Source organism: Monodon monoceros, unplaced genomic scaffold (assembly GCF_005190385.1).
Source record: "Monodon monoceros isolate NGI ecotype Baffin Bay Population unplaced genomic scaffold, NGI_Narwhal_1 Super_Scaffold_20, whole genome shotgun sequence".
In the NCBI taxonomy this organism is placed as follows: domain Eukaryota; kingdom Metazoa; phylum Chordata; class Mammalia; order Artiodactyla; family Monodontidae; genus Monodon; species Monodon monoceros.
The window spans coordinates 19,553,994-19,579,825 of NW_021703777.1; the positions used below are offsets into that span (position 1 = coordinate 19,553,994).

A 25,832-nucleotide genomic window follows, 5' to 3' on the forward strand; every position below is an offset into this window, starting at 1 on the left:
GGCAACCTTGTCTTGTTCCTGATCTTAGTGGAAATGCTTTCAGTTTTTCACCATTGAGGATGATGTTTGCTGTGGGCTTGTCATATATGGCCTTTATTATGTTGAGGAAAGTTCCCTCTATGCCTACTTTCTGCAGGGTTTTTATCATAAATGGGTGTTGAATTTTGTCGAAAGCTTTCTCTGCATCTATTGAGATGATCATATGGTTTTTCTCCTTCAATTTATTAATATGGTTTATCACGTTGATAGATTTGTGTATATTGAAGAATCTTTGCATTCCTGGAATAAACCCCACTTGATCATGGTGTATGATCCTTTTAATGTGCTGTTGGATTCTGTTTGCTAGTATTTTATTGAGGATTTTTGCATCTATGTTCATCAGTGATATTGGCCTGTAGTTTTCCTTCTTTGTGACATCCTTGTCTGGTTTTGGTATCAAGGTGATGGTGGCCTCGTAGAAGGAATTTGGGAGTGTTCCTCCCTCTGCTATATTTTGGAAGAGTTTGACAAGGATAGGTGTTAGCTCTTCTCTAAACGTTTGATAGAATTCACCTGTGAAGCCATCTGGTCCTGGGCTTTTGTTTGTTGGAAGATTTTTAATCACAGTTTCAATTTCAGTGCTTGTGATTGGTCTGTTCATATTTTCTATTTCTTCCTGATTCAGTCTTGGCAGGTTGTGCATTTCTAAGAATTTGTCCATTTCTTCCAGATTGTCCATTTTATTGGCATAGAGTTGCTTGTAGTAATCTCTCATGATTTTTTTTATTTCTGCAGTGTCAGTTGTTACTTCTCCTTTTTCATTTCTAATTCTATTGATTTGAGTCTTCTCCCTTTTTTTCTTGATGAGTCTGGCTAGTGGTTTATCTATTTTGTTTATCTTCTCAAAGAACCAGCTTTTAGTTTTATTGATCTTTGCTATTGTTTCCTTCATTTCTTTTTCATTTATTTCTGATCTGATTTTTATGATTTCTTTCCTTCTGCTAGCTTCGGGGTTTTTTTGTTCTTCTTTCTCTAATTGCTTGAGGTGCAAGGTTAGGTTGTTTATTCGAGATGTTTCCTGCTTCTTAAGGTGGGCTTATATTGCTATAAACTTCCCCCTTAGAATTGCTTTTGCTGCATCCCATAGGTTTTGGGTCGTTGTGTCTCCATTGTCATTTGTTTCTAGGTATTTTTTTATTTCCTCTTTGATTTCTTCAGTGATCACTTCATTATTAAGTAGTGTATTGTTTAGCCTCCATGTGTTTGTATTTTTTATAGATCTTTTCCTGTAATTGATATCTAGTCTCATGGCGTTGTGGTCAGAAAAGATACTTGATACAATTTCAATTTTCTTAAATTTACCAAGGCTTGATTTCTGACCCAAGATATGACCTATCCTGGAGAATGTTCCATGAGCACTTGAGAAAAATGTGTATTCTGTTGTTTTTGGATGGAGTGTCCTATAAATATCAATTAAGTCCATCTTGTTTAATGTATCATTTAAAGCTTGTGTTTCCTTATTTATTTTCATTTTGGATGATCTGTCCATGGGTGAAAGTGGGGTGTTAAAGTCCCCTACTATGAATGTGTTACTGTCGATCTCCCCTTTTATGGCTGTTAGTATTTGCCTTATGTATTGAGGTGCTCCTATGTTGGGTGCATAAATATTTACAATTGTTATATCTTCTTGGATCAATCCCTTGATCATTATGTAGTGTCCTTCTTTGTCTCTTGTAATAGTCTTTATTTTAAAGTCTATTTTGTCTGATATGAGAATTGCTACTCCAGCTTTCTTTTGCTTTCCATTTGCATGGAATATCTTTTTCCTTCCCCTCACATGTGGCTCATGTCAAGGCCTGGTTCATGGCTGTCATCCCGGCACACACCTTCTCTACTTCAGGTGGACTTCTCATTCCTAGAAGTAGATTTCAAGACTCCTAGCTTCATTCTGCTCTCTCACTAGATTGGTAGTTTACCCAGGTTTACAATTCCACAGTTGCCTCTGTTCAGAATATTAAAGGTACTGTGCCACTGGTCTCCAGCATTGATGTCAGGAAATCCAACGCCATTCAGCTTCCAGTTCCCTTGTATGGGACCCATTTGATTATTCTCAAAGCTTTTGGAACATTGTTTTCCCAGATATTTTCATGGCTGGTTCTTCTTTCTCATTATCCAATTCTCCACTGACCTCTTAAGGGACCGTTCTTGATAGATCAAAGAAGCCTCCACATGTCACTGCCACATCACCATGTTTTATTTTCATCAAAATAGTTAATGCTACCTGATATTTTCTTGTTTTACTCTTTTCTATATTATCTCTTTCTGCTGAATAAACTATAAGCTTCACAAGAATTTGCTTCTGAATCCCCAGTGCCTAGGACAATGAGCAAGTACTCAATAAATGTTTATTAAATAAATGAATGAAAGCCTGTATATTAGCATTACTACCAGAAGCAGAGAAAGAAGGGCCATTTGATTGATATTTCTAAATTATGTAAAACAGGATCACGTCTAGGACCCCATCTTTGCCACGGTGTTTGTGTTTACGGCAAACATGTCTTCTGGCCACTGTGAATCAGAAACCAGGAGTCCTAAAACTTTAAAACTAAAGTCAAACTTTTGAGCAGATCAATTTTATTTGTTCTCAGAAAGCACTGACCATGGGCCAAAATTATCTTCTTCCCTCTACAAAACGTAATATTTATTAAGAGTTAATGTTATCATCTTGATCCTAGCAGAGCAGTGACATAATGAAGGCAATCCAGCAAGGTGTATAAGTGCAAGCTTCCGCATCAGATGGCCTCAGTCCTGATAGAAGCTTCGTCATTAGGCGATGTGTGTCCTTGGGTTTATTTAACGTCTCTAAGCCACAATCTCCTAATTATAAGAGTGCTTGTCTCCTAGGCTATTACGAGGATCAAATGAGATCACTCATCTAAAGTTCTAGGCATAGTCCTTGAACATTTAATAAAGGTTAGCTGTAATTATTAAAGGAAATTATCTATTTGAACATTTACTTATTCTTTGCAAAGTCTTGCCTAAAAGCATCATTCATTATATTGCATAAAATAATTTCCTCTCTTAGCTTAGTGCTCACATAAAACTGCCTTTTCAGTCCCTCCTGAGATTTTCCTTAATTGGGTGGGAAGAAGTATAGGACCAATCATATTTTCTTTCCAGAAGGAAACTCAGATCATTTGCATTAATAACCTCTTCCAAATATCTTTTATCTGCTTTTGTTTCTTAGCTGACTTCCTTCTGATTTTATTTTTAATTATCGTCTTTTATATTGTATTTAACTTTATAGCTTTTGGATCTGTCGTTTATGAGCTGAGAGACCCTGGAGAGGTTATTTGGCATCCAAAGCTCCACTTTCTTAATCTGTCAAATGAGACATGTGTGGACACCCATGACACTAGCATCCCAGTCTCCCTTTTAATGACCACTCTTCTACCGCATCCATATTCCCTTGGGGCCATACAAAGGGCCCAACCCTCTAAGCACTTAGATTAGTCTAGAAGTGGACATCTAATTCAAGCTGGACCAAGGAGACACTCACCAGAAATTTTGGATTTAGGACTTAAAGAGGCAGGTCAGTTTCCTTCTAGTAGCCGAAATTATAAAACATAAATCCCAGGAGTTGCTAGTGGCTACATTTCCCGTTTATGAAGGAGCCCATCCACAGTGAAAAAAGAAAATGACTCTAAGATGCAGAGAGGAGAAGGGAGTGGGAGCCCTAATAATTCTAATGGTTCCAGGGTTGTTGATCTTCCTATAGCTTGGTTATCCCATTAGATAGCCACTATCTTTCCAATAACTTCTCATTTTTGCATACATAATTTGGGTTTGATTTCCAAATAATTCTAATACATAGAAAATAATCCCTACTTTTAGTTCTAATAGTTCTAATATGTAGTTCTAATATGTAGAAAAGAATCCCTACTTTTAATAGTTGTTATAAAAAGTAAATGAGGGCTTCCCTGGTGGCGCAGTGGTTGAGAGTCCGCCTGCCGATGCAGGGGACACGGGTTCGTGCCCCGGTCCGGGAGGATCCCACATTCTGCGGAGCAGCTGGGCCCGTGAGCCATGGCCGCTGAGCCTGTGCATCCAGAGCCTGTGCTCCACAACGGGAGAGGCCACAACAGTGAGAGGCCCGCGTACCACAAAAAAAAAAAAAAAAAAAAAAGTAAATGAGATAAAATAAGTGCTGGCTTATTACCTGGCATATAATACTTGCTCAAGAAATAATATCTATTAACATTATTTAGAAAATGGGAATGAAAATTCTAAATCAATTAATTAATGAACACAATTTTAATAGCTTACAAGTCTTCTTTCAGTTTCAAAATCACCCAAAGGGATTCTTTGGTTTTGTATCTCGAAAGAATTGCAAAATAAGAGAAATGCTCTAAATTAGTTTTGCAACATATCATTGTATAAATCTTAGTAACTCTTACATAGTTAAACAATCTTAGAGAATACTAAAGCCTCCAACCCAGCAGCCTACAATTTATTGCTAAACTCGCATATTTGCAGTAAACTGACAGAGGGAAAGTGGAAAAAGAAACAAACTTACATTCCACTTATCCCACACATGCAGGAATAAGTCTGATACAATTAAATGTGCAAAATACTGACTGGCTGCATGCACAGCAGTCTTCACATAGTGTGAAGGACGCAGTAAAGAGAATTACAATACCTGTAGGGATACCACACTGACGTTATCAAAATGGATGTGTCCATTAGGCTCTGTGACAGCTGGATTTGCATAACATGTCACACCATTGATGGCAGGTAGCGTTTTAGGTTGATGAGTTTTTTCTTGAGAAGAACCAAAGTCATCATTTCCAAAGTGGGTATGACCATCCTACAAGAAAAATAAGGGAGGAAAAGATTATAAGAAGAAACAAAGATGGCTCATACAGGCAAGAAAATAGAGAATTTAATGGTTTTTATTTATAAGAGAAAATTTTTATATCTATTCCGTATGTAGTATAATATTTTTAGATTTATAAAATTTCTCTTCCTTTAAATGTATCTTCATTTATTAGATTCTCCTGTTTTTGTTTTTTCATGTTAGGGTGCATATACCTTCTTATGTTGATGGATATGAATGGAATACAAATTATGTGCATCTGTTATTGGACATTAAATTGTTAGTATTTACTCCAAATTCTACAATAAGAATCAAGTGTTCCTCTTATACTTATCAATATATTGATCCTTTCCTTTCTCTCCTCACATTCACAAGTCTAACAACTGAACTGTTCACATAATTGTAAGAATAAAATTCCTGCCTTTATTTGCCTATATAAAGTAGCTTTAGTGGGTAAAACATCAAACATTGTAAATAAAGTCCATTTACCTGACCATATGTCTTCAATAACATCTTAAGCGTTCTTTCAAAAAAGAAAAGTATGTAAAATCCACCAAACACAGCAACTGCCTTCTCAACATAGTTGTCAATTTTGGGATTGAATCCAAATGCCTAAGGGAGAAAAAAAGGCAATTCAGGTAAGACCAAGTAATTTAATTTGATTCAGTAAATAATTTTCACCACAGTCCTAAGTCCATCCTTCACATCCAGGTAATACTGGGGATTTACCTGCCAAAATCATAAAACAAAAACTCTGAAATCTGAGTAATCAAACTGTAAGAGATAGCACTGAAGTCTTATAACCAGAGGAAGTCCTATTAAATAAAGCCCCCAGAGTACCTTATAGTTTCCTAGCTATAACACCTTCAGCGATACTTGCCTTGAGAAAGTAAACTTTTATCAATAAAAAAGCAGCACTGATTCCTATACTTATAAGATAATATTAGACATGGGTAATTAAGACAAATGAGACATTGATTATCCACTTTTTCTAAAAGTAATATAATTGCCCATAATTTCCAGAGTCAACTTTTTAAAGCAAATATGGTAGGTCACTTGGATTACTGTTTTCCCAAGAGAGAGCCTCTTGAACTTAGAGGATCCTAATAAGTCCTAAAGAGATAAATAAATCGAGGACTGAGCCCCAGAATAAGGAAGAAAAGATATAAGGTACCAGGCACTCACACACACACATACACACACACTCACAAATGATGAGAATGAAATAATTCATTGTTTAAAGGACACAGGACAAGAGCTGGAGCTTGAAATTATAGAGTCATGATGTTCTAGGCAGACAAGAAATACAAACTTAAAATAAGTAAAATAGCAGGGGAGCATAACATGTGAAAAGCCACAGCTTTATACCATTCCACACATTGTCAATGTCCCCTCTGAACAGCAGTCTAGAATAGAAAATGCCTGGGTTCTTGTTCTACATCTGTCTCTGGGGAGACCTCATGCCACATCTTCTTTTCAGTGACTTCTCCGGACCTATTTACACAGTGCAAAAATGGCATAAAAATACCTACTCTATACAACTAACACGGTGGTTATGAAAATAAAATAGCAAAGGGGAAATAATTTTGCCACAAAAGAAGTAACTATCAGGACTTCCCTGGTGGCTCAGTGGTTAAGAATCTGCCTGCCAATGCAGGGAACACGGGTTTGAGCCCTGATCAGGGAAGATCCCACACGCTGCGGAGCAACTAAGCCCATGCACCACAACTACTGAACCTGTACTCTAGAGCCCGTGAGCCACAACTACTGAGCCCATGTGCCACAACTACTGAAGCCCGCGCACCTAGAGACCGCACTCCGCAACAAGAGAAGCCACCTCAATGAGAAGCCCGTGCACTGCAATGAAGAGTAGCCCCCGCTTGCTGCAACTAGAGAAAGCCCATGCACAGCAGCCAAGACCCAACACAGCCAAAAATAAAAAGTAAATAATTTTTTTTAAAATTTTTTAAAAAGAAATAACTATGTAAATTGGGGGTATTATTAAAAAGATAGATTCTCTAGTGTTTACATAATTCTCTGCTCATATCCATAATTCCCTAATTATCACAGAAAGGCAAAAGAACCTCTATAAGTGCTATTGAAGAAGTTTATTTTCCTAATAGACATTTTAATGTATTATTACATTTTCAATAAAACAGGAAACCTCAAAATCATAAATGTACAATCCTCAGTCCACATACCATGTTAGTTTGTTTAATTTAATTTGACTCACCACAAATCAGGTGAGTTAATATATATAATACTATATCAAATATAGTACATATAATTTTTAAAATCAGAAAATCTGTTTTGTCATCCTAGCTTTGTTACTAGCTGATTATATGGCTGTAATCAAGTCATTTAATCCCCTTGGATTTTAATTTTTTCATCTCTACAATTGAGGCTTTGAAGTAGATGCTCTCCTAGGTCCTTTCCAGATATAATAATAATAATAAAAACTATGACTTTAAGAAGTTACACCCCCACTTTCATATATAGCTGCGAAAACTAAAAGGAACTTTAGTTATAATTTTCTAAAACTTATGAGCTGAAGGTGATACTATATATTTTCTTTTTGTTCAGAGCTTGCCCCTCCATCTTTGTGTGTGCATGAGTGGGGAGATACTGTCCACGTGTATATGTGTTTCTCTAGTTGCCCTTTGTGACTCCCTCCTGTTAATGTCTCTTTCTCCCTCCTGTCTCTTTTCCTCTCACTTATTCTCCTCACTCCATCTCTCTTCCTTATATGGCCACATTACAGATTTAAAATAAAACATATACATCACGTGCTGAAGAACTGAGTAGCGCACTGTAGTCAATGGCAGCTCAATAACATGTTTTACCAAAGGAAAAAATAAGCTGCTGTTTATTTATCGGCCCTCGATTGATTTTTATCCACAATCAAAAAGAATGAAAAGGTTTGTCAACCATGTTCTAATTTACCCTCTAGTCTTCTTTAGCTGTAGTAAATACATGGAGGAGTTTTTTTTTAACATCTTTATTGGAGAATAATTGCTTTACAATGGTTAGTTTCTGCTTTATCACAAAGTGAATCAGTTATACATATACATATGTTCCCATATCCCCTCCCTCTTGCGTTGCCTTCCCACCCTCCCTATCCCACCCTTCTAGGTGGTCACAAAGCACCAAACTGATCCATGGAGGAATTCTGTTGTATATCTTAGTAAATTTGACACTGCGTGCACTTCAGAAATAAATAAGTAAATAATAAAAAGAGTGTAGAAAAATTAAATTTGCCAAATGTGAGACAGAATAGAGTCGTAAGGCCTTCCGAGGTGTCCCAGAGCTGTCTGAGCACGTCCTGGTGCCTGGCCTCCCAGAATATTAATTTTCTCTCTGACGCTGACTTCCCCTGCAGCTTGGGACAAGCTTTTTCATTTGCTGTGATTCAGCTTTCTCTTACCCAAAACACTATAAACCAGACCATAAAATGCTGCAAGAATTATGGAGGCTTAAAATGTACAAAGTGCTGAAACATTTCAAATAACCAATTATTCACAGAAACAAACAGCCAACCCCCTTACCTCTGGTATAAGTTGGAAAATTGCATTTGAAAATAGAGTCCCAATAGCCAGCCCCACAAAATAGGTCAAAATCTTAGGGAAGTAAGATTTCTTTATCAACGGAGTCAAAATCAGTCCGAGGAGAGATGCCAGATTAATAACTGTCACTGACAGGAAGCCATATCCCCAAACTGTGGATCAGAAGGAAGAGTAGAAGTTAATTAGAGCATAGGAGCCAAATGACATCTTACTGTACATTAAGTGTGAAACACATTTCACCTTTAAAAGCTTGAAACAGGTATCTTCTTTAAAACAACGAAAACTTCTCACTGAAAATTATATAGAAAATTACTGAGAATATAAATATTAATAGTAACACTGCCTATGCTTTCCTCAGTCCTAAGTCATCATTATGGGATTACAGACTTTTATAGCTTGCAGGGAATTTGAAGAACATCTAGCAGAGTGATCACCCGAGGCCCACAGGCTCCGAGCTACCTAGCTGCATCTGTGGCTCAAAGCCCAGTTTAAAACTAGGCCTTTCAGGGGACTAACAGAGGCAGTGTGGGTTTCGGGGAGAAGGTATGGGGTGACGAGAGCAAGCGGATGGGTGGGGTTGTTAGCTTCAAGATGACCATAGTTGCTGACACTGAGCTCGTCATAATCATTTGTCTGCAGGCCCTGTGGACAGCACCTCCTCGGGGAAGACAGCACCTCAGCCCCCTGCCTGGGCCTCCAGGGAGCCCCAGTGCAGTAAGCACTCAAGAAGGGAGCACAGCTCACCCTACCAGGCTCAGACAAAGGCAACAATATCCCATAGGGTGGAGACAGTGGTGAAAAGGGTCGTGGAGCATTCTTCATGTCTCCATCCTAGGGCCTGGTCCCCTACTGGTGCTTAATAAATGTTCCTTAAAATGAAATGAAGGGATGGCATCCTAAGGTCAATATCTCCCCGGTTATCCTAGAGGGGATGGTTTAAAAACAACATGGGAGGGCTTCCCTGGTGGCGCAGTGGTTGAGAGTCCGCCTGCTGATGTAGGCGACGTGGGTTCGTGCCCCAGTCCGAGAAGATCCCACATGCCGCGGAGCAGCTAGGCCCGTGAGCCATGGCCACTGAGCCTGCGCGTCCGGAGCCTGTGCTCCGCAACGGGAGAGGCCACAACAGTGAGAGGCCCGCGTACAGCAAAAAAAAATAAATAAATAAAAACAACATGGGAATGCGAGTGAAACAGACTGTGAACCGTACAGGGGCAGGTGGCAGTGCAGGCTGAGATACAAACTGCCCCCAGAACTGTGTGACATTGGCTTTGCCTGCAGCCCCACTGACTGTGCGCTAAGGACAGTGTGAAAGATTAGAAAGCTGCCTCTGCATTGCCACTTCTTTAAAATGCCCAGAAAACATTTTTAAATGTCGGGGCACTTTCCTCATTGACACTGTCAGTGGAGTACGTAGTAACACCGAATGCTTGGAGAGTGTTTGCCACGTGCCGGGCACCATACTAAGTGACTAACCTGTATTAATTCATTTGATCTTCACAAAACCCTGGGAAGCAAGTACCACTACTACCTCCTTCATGCAGTTGAGGAAACCAAGGCACGTGGAGTTCAAATCAGCTGCCCGAGTCATGTGAATAGAATGCAAGATTTTGAACCCAGTCTGGCTCCAGGGCCCACATTCATTAGCAATATGCTTCATTACCCCTTAGAGGTAATCTAATTTTTAAAAAGCTCAAAGGACTCAACAAAACTGTGAACATCTTATATTGTGCTTCATGAATACAGGATTGCTCACCATTATTCTAGTGATTCTAACTACAAATAAGCCATCTTAGGAAACATTTATGGAGCCTAGGTTGTAGACCAAACCGTGCTTCCTGCCAACAAGGAGCTTGGACCTTTGGCTTGGGGACGCTAGAGGGCACACACATACACAAAGCAAAACAAGGTAGCTTGTGCTGAGTACCACATGAAAAGCACAGATAATACACATTACAATGTTACCACAAGAACCATCGCAGCACCGACCATGCCTTTATCTTCTGCAGATACTTTCCTATCAGTTCCAGACTCCTAACCATGCCCCAGAGTCATCTCACGGGACTCACAAAGGTCCACCTCGTTCCCATTTCTTTCCTTATCACCTAAAGCAATACTACCCACTCCCCTTAGCATTTCCACTTCGAAGAAGTTCTCAACCCCACCTCTTCCTCCATGGTATAATCTATGTGTAGTTGCCCTTAACACAAACAGTCTTCTATCCCATCGCTAGCCTACATGTGTTCATTCATTCAACAAATATTTATAATCTAATTAGGTAGACAAGATATATACAAGTTGGAAATTAAAATCGAAATGCAAAGAACTTTTTGAGTACCAAACAGAGGCAAAGCCACTCCGCATATTAAACTCATCAGCTTCCCCTGAGAGATCCTATTTCACTGCCCTTGTCCACTGTCTCTGTAAATAGCAGAAACATCAGGAGCAATTTCGATGTCTCACTCTCCACAGTCAATTCCAAAGACAATTAGTGACCAAACTCTATGAATTTTGCTTGAGATATCTCACTCCACGTTCTCCATCCCATCACCTCCCACTTCTCATCTGGTGCACTGACAGCTTTCTGTCTGGTCTTCCTCCCCCTACTTGACATGGCCACCAATCTTATTATCCTAAAACACAATTCTGATCATCTCGTGCCCTATTTGCAGCTGCCCTTCATCAACGGACTGCCACACAACCTCTCCAATGTTACTTACCCCCTTATCAACGTGGCCTTTATGCAAACACAATGTTTTCCAAATATAGAATTACCTTTGCACTGTGGTTCTTTATCTGAAAACACTTTTTCTATCTTCATTGCCTGACGAACTTACACACGGCTCTCCAAGCCAATGCAAAGACCTCCTCCATGAAACTTTTCTGGATTTTCCAGGCAGCAATCCCTTGCTCATCAAGCTTCCCATAGTTCTTTGAAGGTATTTGAGCCACTTACCATTTCTTGTCTGCTACCATCATTTTATCACTTATATATTCGTCTACATGATACAAATTATAAGATTTTCAAGGACAGGGGCTATGTTTTATTCTTCCTCAGAGCCTAGAATGTTGCCCAGCAAATAGCACACATATCTTGATGAATGAATGAATGCCATATTTTCAAGGTGCAGTCCAGAACTCTGTCAAAAAAATACCAACTCATTTGCTTGTCCAACATTTCTAACCTTCCTTACTATTATTGTGCACATCAGAACCACTTGGGGAACTGTGGGAGTGGGAACCATCATGCTCCAGGCACACAGCATAGTCTCCCCTTCTTGCATTGTTAGCACATTATTCAGGAAAAAAAGATTCATTCATCCACTCAATCTGAGCACCAAAGAATGAATTAGTATAAGAATACTCCTTGGACCTCTCCATATACACATAGGACTCCCTCTAATGATCTGTTTCAGAGAAAATCCTTTCTCTCCGCTTCTTAGTGAACTCTGAAGAATTTTAATACATTTTCAAGGAATATTAGTAACAATAGCGAACATTTATTGAATGCCCACAATGTGTTAAGATTCTTCTAAGAACTTCACCTGTTTAAGCAAATTTGATTCTCCTATTTCATAGAGTTTTTATAAGAATTGAAATAAAACCAGTTAATTCAGACCCTGTAATATAGTAACTCTTCAATAAATGCTATTATATATTTTTTTAAGTTAGTAAGTAGACATCATGTAAATTTTAGTTCATTTGTCTCACTGTTATACAATGAAAGATCAGCAAACCAGGAGTCAGGAGCCCTGGGCTCTCATCCCCCCTCAGGTATGTACCTAGAGGAAGCCATTTAACCTCTCTGGAACATAGACTTATGTCATCAACTGTATTACAGAGTTGGACAGTGTGATTTTCAGGGATACTATTAAGGATAAGATACTATTACTCTTATCTGTTATTTGAACTGAATGGTATTCTGTGATCTTAAAAAAAAAATGAGGCAACTTTGGACCATTAACTTATTGCTAAAATGTAATTAATCTCCTAGAGAATTTAATTTACCATCAGTTTATTGCACTCATCAATATGAGTTTATAAAGTACCTGAGAGGCAATTTCAAAATCACAAACTGTAAGGTCTCAGGTAAGTGAGATTCTTTTATCTGCCCATTGAAATATCAGAGTTTGGCTTGCTTTTATTTTGGTTTTCCATTCCCTTGAATGAGCTCAAAATTGACTCTATATTAAGTGAACTATTATATAAAGAATCCAGGGCATTTCATTGTTTAAAATATCATTTAAAATAGCAAATATCTAGAAAAAATATTTGTTTGAACAATGAGCTCTGAAATTATTGTTACTCACAAAATCTCTAATTATATTGATAAATTATGGTTGGTAATTTCTATTCTTTGTATATGTAAATATAGAATACAAAAGAGAACATGGGCTCTGAAGCTGAGACAGCCTGGGTTTGAACCTGGCTCTACCACGTACAAGCTGTATAAATCTTGAGCAAATGACTGTGAACTCTCTGCACCTCAGTTTCCTTGGCTGTAAAATGGGAATAGTTGTTCCATCATACAGTTGTGCAAAGATTAATTGAGTTAACATATGAAAGAACTTGGAAAAGTATCGGTTATAGAAAGGACTACATAAAAGTTGGCTGTTATCGTTATTTTTGTCTTTGTTGTTATCCCTTTTATTCATATATAGTGAGATTAAAATGCTCATAGATACACAAAGGAATCCAAAAGTTAGTATCGGGCTGGCCAAAAAGTTCGTTCAGGTTTTTCATGTTACAGAACAAACTTTTTGGCCAGCCCAATAAAACAGGCACTCCCTTTGTTGAGGCTTCCCTTTTCTTCTTCATCTTTCCTCTCTTTATATTCTCCATCTATATTCACGTTAGATGTGCTCACTCAGACCAGTGGCTCCAAACACCATCTCTGAGATGACAAATCTCCAGCCTCGACTATTCTCTGAAATCCAAATATGTGTGTGCCACTGCCTACTGGACACGTCCCCTCGTGGGTCTACATCGATGTCTCGGACTAACCACGTCAAAAATTATACTCTTGGTCCTCACCACTCGCTTCCTCCACAACAAACTGCTCCTTCCCCAGTCTTGTCCATCCCAGGATATGGTGCAACCATCTATGCAGTTTCTCTGGCTTAAACTTGGATTCATCTTTCCCTCCCACACATCCAGTGCAGAGGCGAACCACATTAGCACAGTCTCCACAGTCTGACCACATCTCCTTAACTTCTCCACTCCCACCTTAGACCAAGCCCCCGTCAAGCTGAGCACCAACCCTGGCCATAGCCCCTGGACCCATCTCCTTGCTTCTACTCTTGCCCCTTAACAATTTATTCTTCAAACTGCAGGTAGAATAATCTTTTACAAATCCAAATAAAATCACATCACTCCCCTGTTTAGGACCCTACAGTGTCTTCATACCTCATTCAGAATAAAATTCAATCAGTTTACCACACCTTACAAGCCCTCCCTTTCTGGCCCCTGGCTACCATCTCCTACTCTGCTTCCCGCTCACTGTGCTCCAGACACACACGCTTTCTCGCTGTCCCTTACACATGTCAAGCTCATCCCCAAGCTTATGCTGCTGTCCCCTGGACCAAGAATGCTGTCCCCCAGAGAAGATCTAGCCATGGCCCTCTCCCTCTCCTCAGTCAGGACTCTGTTCAAATGTAATCTCATCAGAGAGGCCTCCCTTGACCCATCTAAAATCACACCCACCCACCATCTCCTATCCTTTACCTACTTTATTTTCTTCATAGCATTTATCACTCTGAAATTATATAATTTATTTGCTTGTTTGTATAAATGTTTCCTATTTCTTTTCTTCGCTACACTGCAAGCCCTAAGAGGGCAGGGAATTTTTCTTCTTGTTCACTACTGAATGCTTAATACACAGAAAATAAAGGAACCCAAAAAATGAGAATTAAAATACTCATGTGGGGCAGGTAACAATTTGGGAATACCAAGAAATTGCCCCTCAGCAACTGATCTATCCCATTGGTGAAAGAACTCTTCTACCTGTTTAATTAAGTATGTGGACTATACAGTAAGAATATACTTACTTTCTTTAAAGAAATTTTTAAAAATTTCTTTACAATACCTATGGCAACACCACTATAGGCACTTAAAAGAGTCACTGGCATTTCTTTTATTTATGAAAATTAAAGCAGTAATAACTCAGTACCTTAAGATTTAATCTAGAACCACACTAGTTTCCTTATCTCTTTACCGACAATGACAGATAAATTGACAGGTTTTAAAATAATATAAGTACAACATAATGGAAATTGATCAATTATGACCCAAATAGTGAATGTGCCATCCAATATACACAACAGAAAACATGTATTGCTTAAAATCAAGAACTGAATTTTATAAAATTTTCCGTTGGTACCAAGTAAAATTTTGACTCCATAAATAAAAGAGCATAACTTCTGAAGCTTAAATGAGTTCTAATTATACTTATTCTAAAGACTTCCAGAATATAAGTATTTTTTACCAAGGGATTCTATGTAGATTAATTAAGAGCAATAAAGCAGAAAAAGAAGCATCTTAATTTCATTTTAGACTAGCTCACAGAGTTTTCAAAGAAATGGGAGAAAAAGCTTGCAACATACCCTCTGAAAGACTTGGTTTTGTTTTGTGTTTGGGCCGATCATCGCAAGGGTGAAAGTTCAATTGCTGTAAGACTGCTGGACAGATGACAGAGAAGTCTGAGCTGGTGATCTGTGTAGCATTTGAAAATCCATGAAGGGAAAAGATCTCTTCCGCAGATAAACACTGAAATAGAAGAAACAAAGTAACCATATATGTGTCAACAGAGTAGAAGGCTGCAAGCAAAGATACTGTAAAGAGGCATGGACTACTTCCTCTAGACACACAACACTACCTCTTTTTTTTTTTTAATTTATTTATTTTTGGCTGCGTTGGGTCTTTGTTGCTGCGCACGGGCTTTCTCTAGTTGCGGCGAGTGGGGGCTACTCTTCACTGCGGTGTGCAGGCTTCTCATTGCAGTGGCTTCTCCTGTTGCGGAGCACGGGCTCTAGGCGTGTGGGCTCGGTAGTTGTGGCATGCGGGCTTCAGTAGTTGTGGCTCACAGGCTCTAGAGCACAGGCTCAATAGTTGTGGCGCACAGGCTTAGTTGCTCCGCAGCACGTGGGATCTTCCCAGACCAGTTCTGGAACCCATGTCCCCTGCCTTGGCAGGCGGATTCTTAACCACTGTGCCAACAGGGAAGCCCAACACTACCTCTTCTACAAAAAGTCACTATAAAAATGTATCAACAGATGAATGGATAAAGAAGATGTGGTACATATATACAATGGAATATTACTCAGCCATAAAAAGAAACGAAACTGAGTTATTTGTAGTGAGGTGGATGGACCTAGAGTCTGTCATACAGAGTGAAGTAAGTCAGGAAGAGAAAAATAAATACAGTATGCTAACGCATATATATGGAATCTTAAAAAAAAAAATGGTTCTGAAGAACCTAGCGGCAGGACAGGAATAAAGATGCAGACGTAAAGAATGGCCTTGAGGACACAGGGAGGGGGAAGGGTAAGCTGGGACGAAGTGAGAGAGTGGCATGGACATATATACACTACCAAATGTAAAATAGTTAGTGGGAAGCAGCTGCATAGCACAGGGAGACCAGCTGCGTGCTCTGTGACCACCTAGAAGGGTGGGATAGGGAGGGTCGGAGGGAGATGCAAGAGGGAGGAGATATGAGGATGCATGTATATGTATAGCTGATTCACTTTGCTATAAAGCAGAAACTAACACACCATTGTAAAGCAATTATACTCCAATAAAAATGTTAAAAAATATATATTATCAGTGGACCAACACCAATTCACACAAAGAGCTTTAAAACAATTCTATGTCCTCAATCTCCCATCTCTGTTTTTCCTCAGTTTGAATAGGTATTTTGTGGAGGCTATTGGAATACCTCTGTATACCGTTTCTTGTAGACAAACACACCTGGTTCCCTTACAGTTTCATGGTTAAGAAGTTCATCCATCCTGGACTGCAATAATAATCTCAATACATAAAAGTTGTTTTAAAATATAGAAGTGAAAGAGAGACAATTTGTCTTTAGAACAAATTGTTGCTTGCTAAAATATCAATTATTCTCAATGATGGTGGGTAGCTTTTCTATATTACAATATTTCTATATTATAATGGTGCTAGGCTGTTTAGAAGTTCATTTAACTGTTAATAAGGAATAGAATCTGCATTAGAAAAAAGTTCTCTGCAGAAATAACATTTTAAAAGTACCGTTTTACTCTTGGGCATATTTTAACTGTAAACTTCCTTCTATATACTTGCATTATTAAGAAGACTATAAAAGAAATTAAATGTGTTACTACTGCTAATAAATGTTATAAGAATTACAGAGTATGAAAAATACCCATTCACTCAAAGAAAAACGTCTATCTTTAATAACTGCAAAGAACGTTTCTTTGCATACTTCAGCCAATATTTAAACCCCACTAAGACCTTAGCTTTGTACTCTAGACTGGATTGTGTCCTCCGCAAATGTATATATTGAAGCTCTAACCCCCAATGTGATGATATATGGTTATGGGGCCTTTGGAAGGTAATTAGGGTCAGATAAAGTCATGAGGGTGAGGCCCTGCTCCAACTGGATTAGTGGCTTCATAAGAAGAGACATCTTGTCTTAAGCAGCCATCTGCAATCCAAGGAGAGAGCTCTTACCGGACACCAATGCTTCTGGCACCTTGATCTTGGACTTGCAGTCTCCAGTCTGTGAGAAAATAAATTTCTCTTGTTTGAGCCACCCAGGCTACAGTATTTTGTTATGGCAGCCCAAAGTCACTGATACACTATGAACTGTACCAAGAACTCAGAAGTTGTTCTTAACTGTTTCATCATAAAGTGCTGTAATTCCCCTCACAACAGAAACAATCAAATTAAAAATGTAAGATTTGGTAAAAGATCACTATTGATTATGAAGGAAAGATGAAAAACATCAAATACATCAAACTGTATGGAGCTGTCAAAAGGTAAGACTTCAATTGCCTTAAAGAAAATGCACATGTACACACCATTTTTGTAACATCTAAGAATGTGCCTAAAACTGTTCTTTACTGAACCTAAACTCTCCTTTGGGTTCGTGACAATGATAGCTGTGTGCCATCCCTAGAGTAGGAGACAACACTCAATGCTCTGTTAACAGTCTTCCCTAAGACCAAGAATAAGGGATAATGAACCAATGGAGGGAGAAAATAGCTTGATAGCCAATGGGGGGAGAGAAAGTGGGTATAGTTTATTCATTACTGTGAAGACACCCAGGAGCATAAATGCTAGGCTCAAAAATTACAGAGTCCAAGGAATTCTCTGGTGGTCCAGTGGTTAGGACTCCGTGCTTTCACTGCTGAGGGCCCAGGTTCAATCTCTGGTTGGGGAACTAAGATTCCTGCAAGCTGTGCAGCGCTGCCAAAAAAAAAAAAAAAAATTACAGAGTCCCTGTGGCTCGACTGCCCCACTGCATGATTCCAGGAATAAATAGGTGTAGAAGTGAAAATACAAAGCAGCACTGTTTCCCTTCAAGGAAGTTCCTCCAACTCCAAAATAGGAGGAAAACGGATGCTGCCCATAGATAATTTGCAAAAGTCTTCTCAGAATGAACAATCTAAGACTTCCTAAAACTTGATGACTGTTAAGCAGTTCCTTTTAGACTCTAATTGTGACCCATTAGTGGATCAGAAAATCCACTTACAACATCACAGAGAGCATTTTATCAGTAAGTAAAACCAATATAATAGCAATTACAGAGTGTATCACACATAACAGGAGCAAGTATTGCTTAGTCAAACTTTTGCTTCAGTTACACTTTATACATACCATGCACATGTATACTGGACCACAATATAAAGTTCATTTTTTACTATAAGTGGCAGTCAAGAATTTTAAAATCACTATCCTTAACGATGCCCAGACTGCCCATTGTACATCATTAAAGACACCGTCCTACATACAGTTAGGGAAAAAACAACAACAACAATGCAATCAAGGAATATATACTCAATATTGAAAGATAGCTGAGAGTCTTGATGATCTGTTCAGAAAGAATAAAAAGGTACGGAGATGACAAAACTCTAGGCCTTGCTTTATGATTTTAGAATGAGGATGGACTACTAACAGTGTGACAAAACTGAATTAACGACAGGCCTGCCTTATTTAAATTAGCGATCTACCTTCAGAAAACAAACAGAGGTTGCCAGAAAGGGGGTTGGGGGGGCGTGAATTAGGTGTAGGGGATTAAGAGGTACAAACTTCCAGTTATGAAATAAATTAGCCCTGGGGTTGTAATATACAACATAAGGAACATGGTCAATAACATGTAATAACTTTGTGTGGGGACAGATAGTTACTACTTATCAAGGTGATCATTTCATAATGTCTACAAACGTCAAATCACTACATAGGACACCTGAAACTAACATAATATTGTACGTCAACTATATTTTAATTTAAAAAATAAATAAAAATAAAGGAGTGAGGTTATGAGTGAAAATTAATTAATTAGTTTCATTAAATAGCTATCTACCAGCAAGTGGAATGCAAATAGTTTTATACTGCACCCTATTTGGCTTTAAACAATATGGATTTTTATTATGCTTTGATTTAACAGAGTTGAACTTGACACAAAGAAAGCAGTTGTCTAAGAAAGGGCAGTGCTTCCCAGAGCAGAGACAAACAGGATGAGCGCCCAGGGCCTGAACAGTGAGGACGGGGGAAGGTTGAATGATTAGGGCAAATTCCTCCCTCAACATTTTATACAGTGGAAATCTGCTTATAATAAATGCCAAGGAGCTAGGCAAGATTTGAGATTACACAGTGTAGATAATTACACAGGCTCTCTACTTGACTAAACTTCAGTCAGGTTCTTCTAAGTCCTCTAGGCTTTGGCCTTGCGTCCATCCTTGTAGGGCTGCCACTGCCCAGTTTTAGCAAGAATCCTGCCAATTCTGTTTAGAGAGACTCCCCTAACCTTAATATTTGATATTATCTTAATACCCTCAGTGTCTGGTCAAGTTCTTCATTCCTCACCCTGATATCTGATTACCCTGGCTTCAGCAGGAATCCTGTTAGGTCTATTTAACCAAACTCCCTCCCTACCCCTGATGTTTCCTCTTAGTAATTTCCCATCCACTGACCCCCACTCTGTTACTTGGCTATACATCCCCACTTGTCCATGATGTATTCAGAACTGAGCCCAGTTCTATACTGAGGTCCCTTTTCCCCTATTGCAATAGTTCTTGAATAAAATCTGTTTTTATTACCTTACTGTCAGACTCTGGTTTTCTTTAACAATACCAAGTATAATAACCATGTAATTATACTACACATCACATAAATTCTTTCCTTCATTCAACAAGTATTTACTGCATCATAAAATTCTGTGTATGACATTGATGGAAGGAGTGGAAGGTGGAGGGTGACAACAGAGAAAGAAATAGTACAGAGAAAAATAAGTCATCATACCTTCCATCAAGAAACCAAAATAATTTCAGCAGAAAGAAATCAGATACACCAGTATCTATAAAACCAGAGAGAAAGTGATAAAGTAATTATAAAGAACTATGAGAGTTCATATAAAGCAGAAATAATATGCAGAGGAAATAGTCAAAAACGACTTTGAGGTTAGAATTCCGGGAAAGTAGAAAGAGGATATTGCTACTGCTGTGATTAGAGAACCTAGGAAAAGAAAGGCATTTCGGAGGATGGTGGCAAGTTTCATTTTAGACATTTAAAGTTGCAGTGGTGCCTGTGGGACACCGGATGGAAATGACGAGTGAGCTTTCTCTGAGACAGCTAGAGGCCGGAGAGAAGGATGTGGCTGTCTTCTGTAAGGAGATAGCAGTTAAGTGGGAGTGGAGGAAATCATCAGGAGAGAGTATAGAAAGAGGAGAAAAACTTTGGGAATACACATATAATTTGTGCAAAAGCAGGAAAGGGAGCCAGAAAATAAGACAGAGCGAGATAAGCCCAAAACATAAGAAATAATTAAGGCCAGTGAATGCTTATCATTTTTGCCTGCCTGAGACTCCTTCCCCATCATCCAGTAACAAACCACCTGCCTGCGATGGGAGCCTCCCTCTATGTGATTTAGCTGGGGCTGACCAGGGAACATAGGACCCACACTTGTCCACTCTCTGGTGGAGCTATTGAAGAAATCTTCTTCCACTAGGATTGCTACAAGTCTGTGGGCTCCTTAGGCCACTTTTCCACCATGTGAAAGAAGGTGAACTAATAAGCAGAGAAAGGCAGGTATCCAATACCATCACTAATCCCCTGGATACATCTGTGCCTAAAGCTGCTTCTGCCCTTGAATCTTCAGTTACCTGAGTCAATGAATTTCCTTTTTGACTTAAGCTAATTTCACTTGTTTCTTTTACTGACAAATGAAAGAGTCCTAACCGATATATAAAGTAATTATTTAAAAGACTTTTTTTTTTTTTTTCCTGTGGTACGCGGGCCTCTTACTGTTGTGGCCTCTCCCGTTGCGGAGCACAGGCTCCGAATGCGCAGGCTCAGCGGCCATGGCTCACGGGCCCAGCCGCTCCGCGGCATGTGGGATCTTCCCGGACCGGGGCACAAACCCGTGTCCCCTGCATCGGCAGGTGGACTCTCAACCACTGCGCCACCAGGGAAGCCCTAAAAGACATTTTTAAAGCTAGCAAAGGAATGTTACGTCCAGAACCTGTGTGAAAACAAAAAGATAAGCTTCTCCACCCTTCTTCCTTTTCTCAACACATGGGCTGTCTTCCCTACTTGGCTGTCTAGTCAAATGGCATCCACTAAATAATACAAAGCAATAAGACCATATGATCCCATACCCATTAAGCCTAGGCCTTCACACTATGCCACAAATGAAATATCATCCCACTCAAAGGTCACCCCAGAGGTGGTTTCAGATTCTGTTTTGCACGGCCTGTGATTCTGTGGAAGCTGAGCAGCTCACCTTCCCAATAAGGCCACGGCTACAGGTATGGCTGAGCTCTCAAGGCAGGGAGAGAGAGCTCTCCTGATGCATTTAGACTCAGTGACGATCAAAATTAGAATGAAATATCAAGTCCTGTCAGTTTTTCTGGGTTGTCAAGTAATTGAGTCACACAAACTTTTTTAAACCCAGTATTCCTGCATTTCAAGCAGAGAAGCCAATATGTTGCTTCATCCTTCTAAGCTACCATCATATAACCATACAACTACGAGGCCAGGAACTGGTCTCAGATTGTTAAGAGTGTATTAGGAAGAGGAAAAGATGAAGATCCAAAATCATTATGTAATGGGAAAGAAACTTCTGGAATCCTTGAGCTCATATCCACCTTAGTATTTACTAATGCTAATACTAACAATATAATACCGTATGCCTGGCACACAGCAGGGCTTAGTAAATACTTGTTGAATGAACAAATTAGTACATGAATGAATGAACCCCTCACTTGTCTTCACAGTAATTTTTAAAACCAAGTGCAAAACCTGTTCATAGTAGTAACCTAAACAAAATGATATAAAAGCAAAACAAGTATAAAAGCCCAAGAAGGTGAAGTATACACAAGAATGTTTCAAATATGGCAACTGGACAAATATCCCAAGAGAACAATGTAAATATTTAAAGCTTAAAAGGGTGGTTTGAGTTTAACAACTGGGAGGCCATTTCTGACCCTGAAACCAATGAACAGTCCCATTAACTTTCCCCTTCAGGGGCGACCGCACAACGTCAAGGAATTGGTGATTTAAATGCTCCACTCTGGCAGCAGGAGCAGCAAAGTGGGAGTGACCATGGGCATCGCTTCCAGGTTTGTTCCTGACGCAACAATGGAACTACCCAACCGCAGTTACAAGGAACTTGCATACCACTTCCAAACCGCCTGGCTCTTGCACAACATATATATGTGCTCAATCACCCTCTACCAACTTTCTTTTGAACTTTTTCCCAATTAATTTCCTCTTTAAAGTTTACTCATGATTACTTCACCATGATAAAAGAGTTTTCTAAGGTTTGAGCAAAGAACATTCTAGAAAGATGATCTTCTAAGGTGTAAAAGGTGGCTAATCAAGTGATCCCAGCTCTGTTTCCTCAAGATTTGTTCTTCCATTTTTCCCGCAGATTTCCTTACAGTTCTTACTGAAGCCACTATGGTGCTGATGCAGTCCCTCCCACAATGTACACAGGCGTGCACACACACACGTGCTTATACACATTCTCAGAGCTCTTCCTTAAGAGTAGACAAAAAGAGCCTTTCCTGGATATATTATTTAAAGGAGAAAGATGCTTTATTTTATGATACATTGATAAGGGAAAAAACAGATTATTACAAAGCAATATGTATAGAATGATACCACTGCTCTAAATAAGGTTAAATAAAATCTGGAGATATGGTGCAAGAGGGTTCCCTTTTCTCCACACCCTCTCCAGCATTTACTGTTTGTAGATTTTTTGATGATGGCCATTCTGACCAGTGTGAGGTGATACCTCACTGTAGTTTTGATTTGCATTTCTCTAATGATTAGTGGTGTTGACCATCCTTTCCTGTGTTTGTTGGCAATCTGTATATCTTCTTTGGAGAAATGTCTATTTAGGTCTTCTGCCCATTTTTGGATTGGGTTGTTTACTTTTTTCATATTGAGCTGCATGAGCTGCTTGTAAATTTTAGATATTAATCCTTTGCCAGTTGCTTCATTTGCAAATATTTTCTTCATTGCCGCTCTATTTACAATAGCCAGGACATGGAATCAACCTAAGTGTCCATCGACAGATGAATGGATAAAGAAGATGTGGCCCATATACACAATGGAATATTACTCAGCCATAAAAAGAAACGAAACTGAGTTATTTGTAGTGAGGTGGGTGGACCTAGAGTCTGTCATACAGAGTGAAGTAAGTCAGAAAGAGAAAAACAAATACAGTATGCTAACACATATATATGGAATCTTAAAAAAAAAATGGTTCTGAAGAACTTAGGGGCAGAACAGGAATAAAGAGGCAGACGTAGAGAATGGGCTTAAGGACACAGGGAGGGGGAAGGGTAAGCTGGGATGAAGTGAGAGAGTGGCATGGACATATATACACTACCAAATGTAAAATAGATAGCTAGTGGGAAGCAGCCACATAGTACAGGGAGAGCAGCTCGGTGCTTTGTGTCCACCTAGAGGGGTGGGATAGGGAGGGTGGGACGGAGATGCAAGAGGGAGGAGATATGGGGTATATGTATATGTATAACTGATTCACTTTGTTATACAGCAGAAACTAACACACCATTGTAAAGCAATTATACTCCAATAAAGATGTTAAAAAAAAATCTGGAGATAATATGCTTCAAAATGTTAACAGTGTTTACCTCTGGTGGTGAAATTATGAAAGATTTTTTTGTTTTTTCCTTTCTGCTTCTCTGTATTTGCCAAAGTTTTAGGCAATATGCATGTATTCCTATTTTAATTAAGAAAAGAAAGTTAAATCATGAGGGTTTTCCAATCTTTGTACAGGTTCCTCCAAACACAACTGAGACAGGCTGGAATTTTTAAATTTTTACTAAAGAAAAAGAAATTTTAAAAGCTGTGATACACTCTTTAAAAGAGGTTTACAACATTTTCTGATGACCACAGCTACTGACAAGGTTCTCAGCCCTGCCCCCCCTCTACGTGCAGTTTCCAAGGCTCTCTCACCCCCAGAAGCCTGGTGTGGTGTCAGAGCACAAGTAGTCTGGATTTTTGACTTCATGATCCTGACCTGGCTCCAGGGGCTGGGGCCACTCTGCTTTCCATCACCAGCAAGATAGTCCCCTAGGCCTCCTCCCTTTTGCTGCCAAGACCAAAAGGTCTTTTGGCCTTGCTTCTCGCCAAGGGCTCCCCACTAAGTGCCCTGGGAGATAAAGTGTGGAAGGCTTGCCCCTTCTCCAACTCAAGGCTGGGGCAGATGCCACAAGAAGTGAGCTCATCCTCAAAGTCATCTAACCTCTGCGTACGTGGAATGACCTTGTCCATCACAGACCCAATCATATCACAACCCTTTGGCACAGTGGTTCTCAAAGTGCAGTCCAAGGACACCCCCCCCGCCACCCCGCCCAGGGGTTACCAAGACCCTGCCAGAGAAAATGCAAGGTCAACATGATTTTCATAATGATTCTAAAACTGCATTTTCCTTTTTCACTCTCATTCTTTCATGAGTGAACAATGGATATTCCCGAAGCTAAATGACATGTCACAACAGATGGAACACAGAAGCACATATGAGAATCCAACTATCTTCTACTAAGCCAGACATTAGAGATTTGCAAAATGTACGACAATGCCACTCTCCTCACTAACTTCTTGTCATGGTAAATACAGTTACTTTTCATTTGAAAAACAAGGTTAACGTGACATGGCCTTATTACTGTTATTTTTTACATGTTAAACAAATATTTTAAATTTTTCTTAACATTAATTTCTATAATGGTAGATATCAATAGATATAAACCACATGTACTTTAGTATATTGGGGTCCTCAATAATTTTTAAGAGTAAAAAAGGGTCCTGAGACCAACAGGTTTGGCCTAGAGCATAAGAATGACAGATGGGCCCTTTCATTTAACTGACAAGTTGGGAACTTCTAACTAATCTTATCCAATACATGTCTCATCTTGTTTATCCTTACTCACCCCACACACAAGACTATTTCTACTGAAATATTGCCGTTGTCAATCTTCTGCTCAAACTGGCCCCCAACACACACACCAAAAAAAAACTTTCCTTCTGCCAAGAGTCTAAAGACCTAACACTGAAGAATTATCTGTCCCCAACCTTCCTTCCTCCTTTTGCCCTCCACCAAAAGCATCCTTAAACTCTCTGTTTTAACCAAGCAGTTCTAATGCCTTGTATTTTACCTTCACTCTGACTTTGCATGCCCCATGAGCCCTACCTAGAATTCTGAGATACCTCCTCTCAAAGTATCCAACTTCTATCTGTCCTATATTTGGCCCCACTGCCTCTACTTAATATTGCTATGCTCTCCAGATTCCCCTACCCATAGGATTTACATGTTCAGCACTTACTGTGTGCTTCCTCGTATTACCATCTGCTCGTGAAAATGGATATCTCTTTAATAAGATCATGAACATCTAGAGAGGAAGGATGTATTATTTCATATCTTCCTCAACTCCTAGCAAGCTTCAGACACGTAAGTCACTCAACTTATAACAATCACTAACATGATTTGAGATTAAGGAAAGGGCAGGGAATGAAAGAAGATTAGAAACTAGCACATAGTGACTGAATATAATTCTGAGAAATACAAATTGATAACCTGAGACTTATTTACTAGGAACTCTGAAGAATCAAATTTTCTAGTCACAAGTTGCCTTGTTCATTCTATAAAACTTACCCGGCATCAATTCAGTAGAGCCCTGATACTACAAATAAAC

At 39.2% G+C, this 25,832-nt stretch overlaps 1 protein-coding gene across 5 annotated transcripts in view; it reads right to left on the bottom strand.

Moving 5' to 3' along the window:
• The window catches only part of SLC39A8 (solute carrier family 39 member 8), a 77,342-nt gene that overhangs the window by 36,802 nt on the left and 14,708 nt on the right, over window positions 1-25,832 (bottom strand). For all 5 annotated transcript variants that reach the window (XR_003795652.1, XR_003795651.1, XM_029236038.1 and 2 more), the window contains 4 exons: window positions 15,018-15,180; window positions 8,401-8,570; window positions 5,345-5,467; window positions 4,679-4,846 (listed from right to left, as the gene is read on the bottom strand). Coding sequence is in view for 3 of the 5 variants with exons in the window: in XM_029236038.1 (XP_029091871.1) it covers window positions 4,679-4,846; window positions 5,345-5,467; window positions 8,401-8,570; window positions 15,018-15,180 (624 nt within the window). In the remaining 2 variants the exon portion in view is untranslated. The remainder of the gene's footprint in view (window positions 1-4,678; window positions 4,847-5,344; window positions 5,468-8,400; window positions 8,571-15,017; window positions 15,181-25,832) is intronic.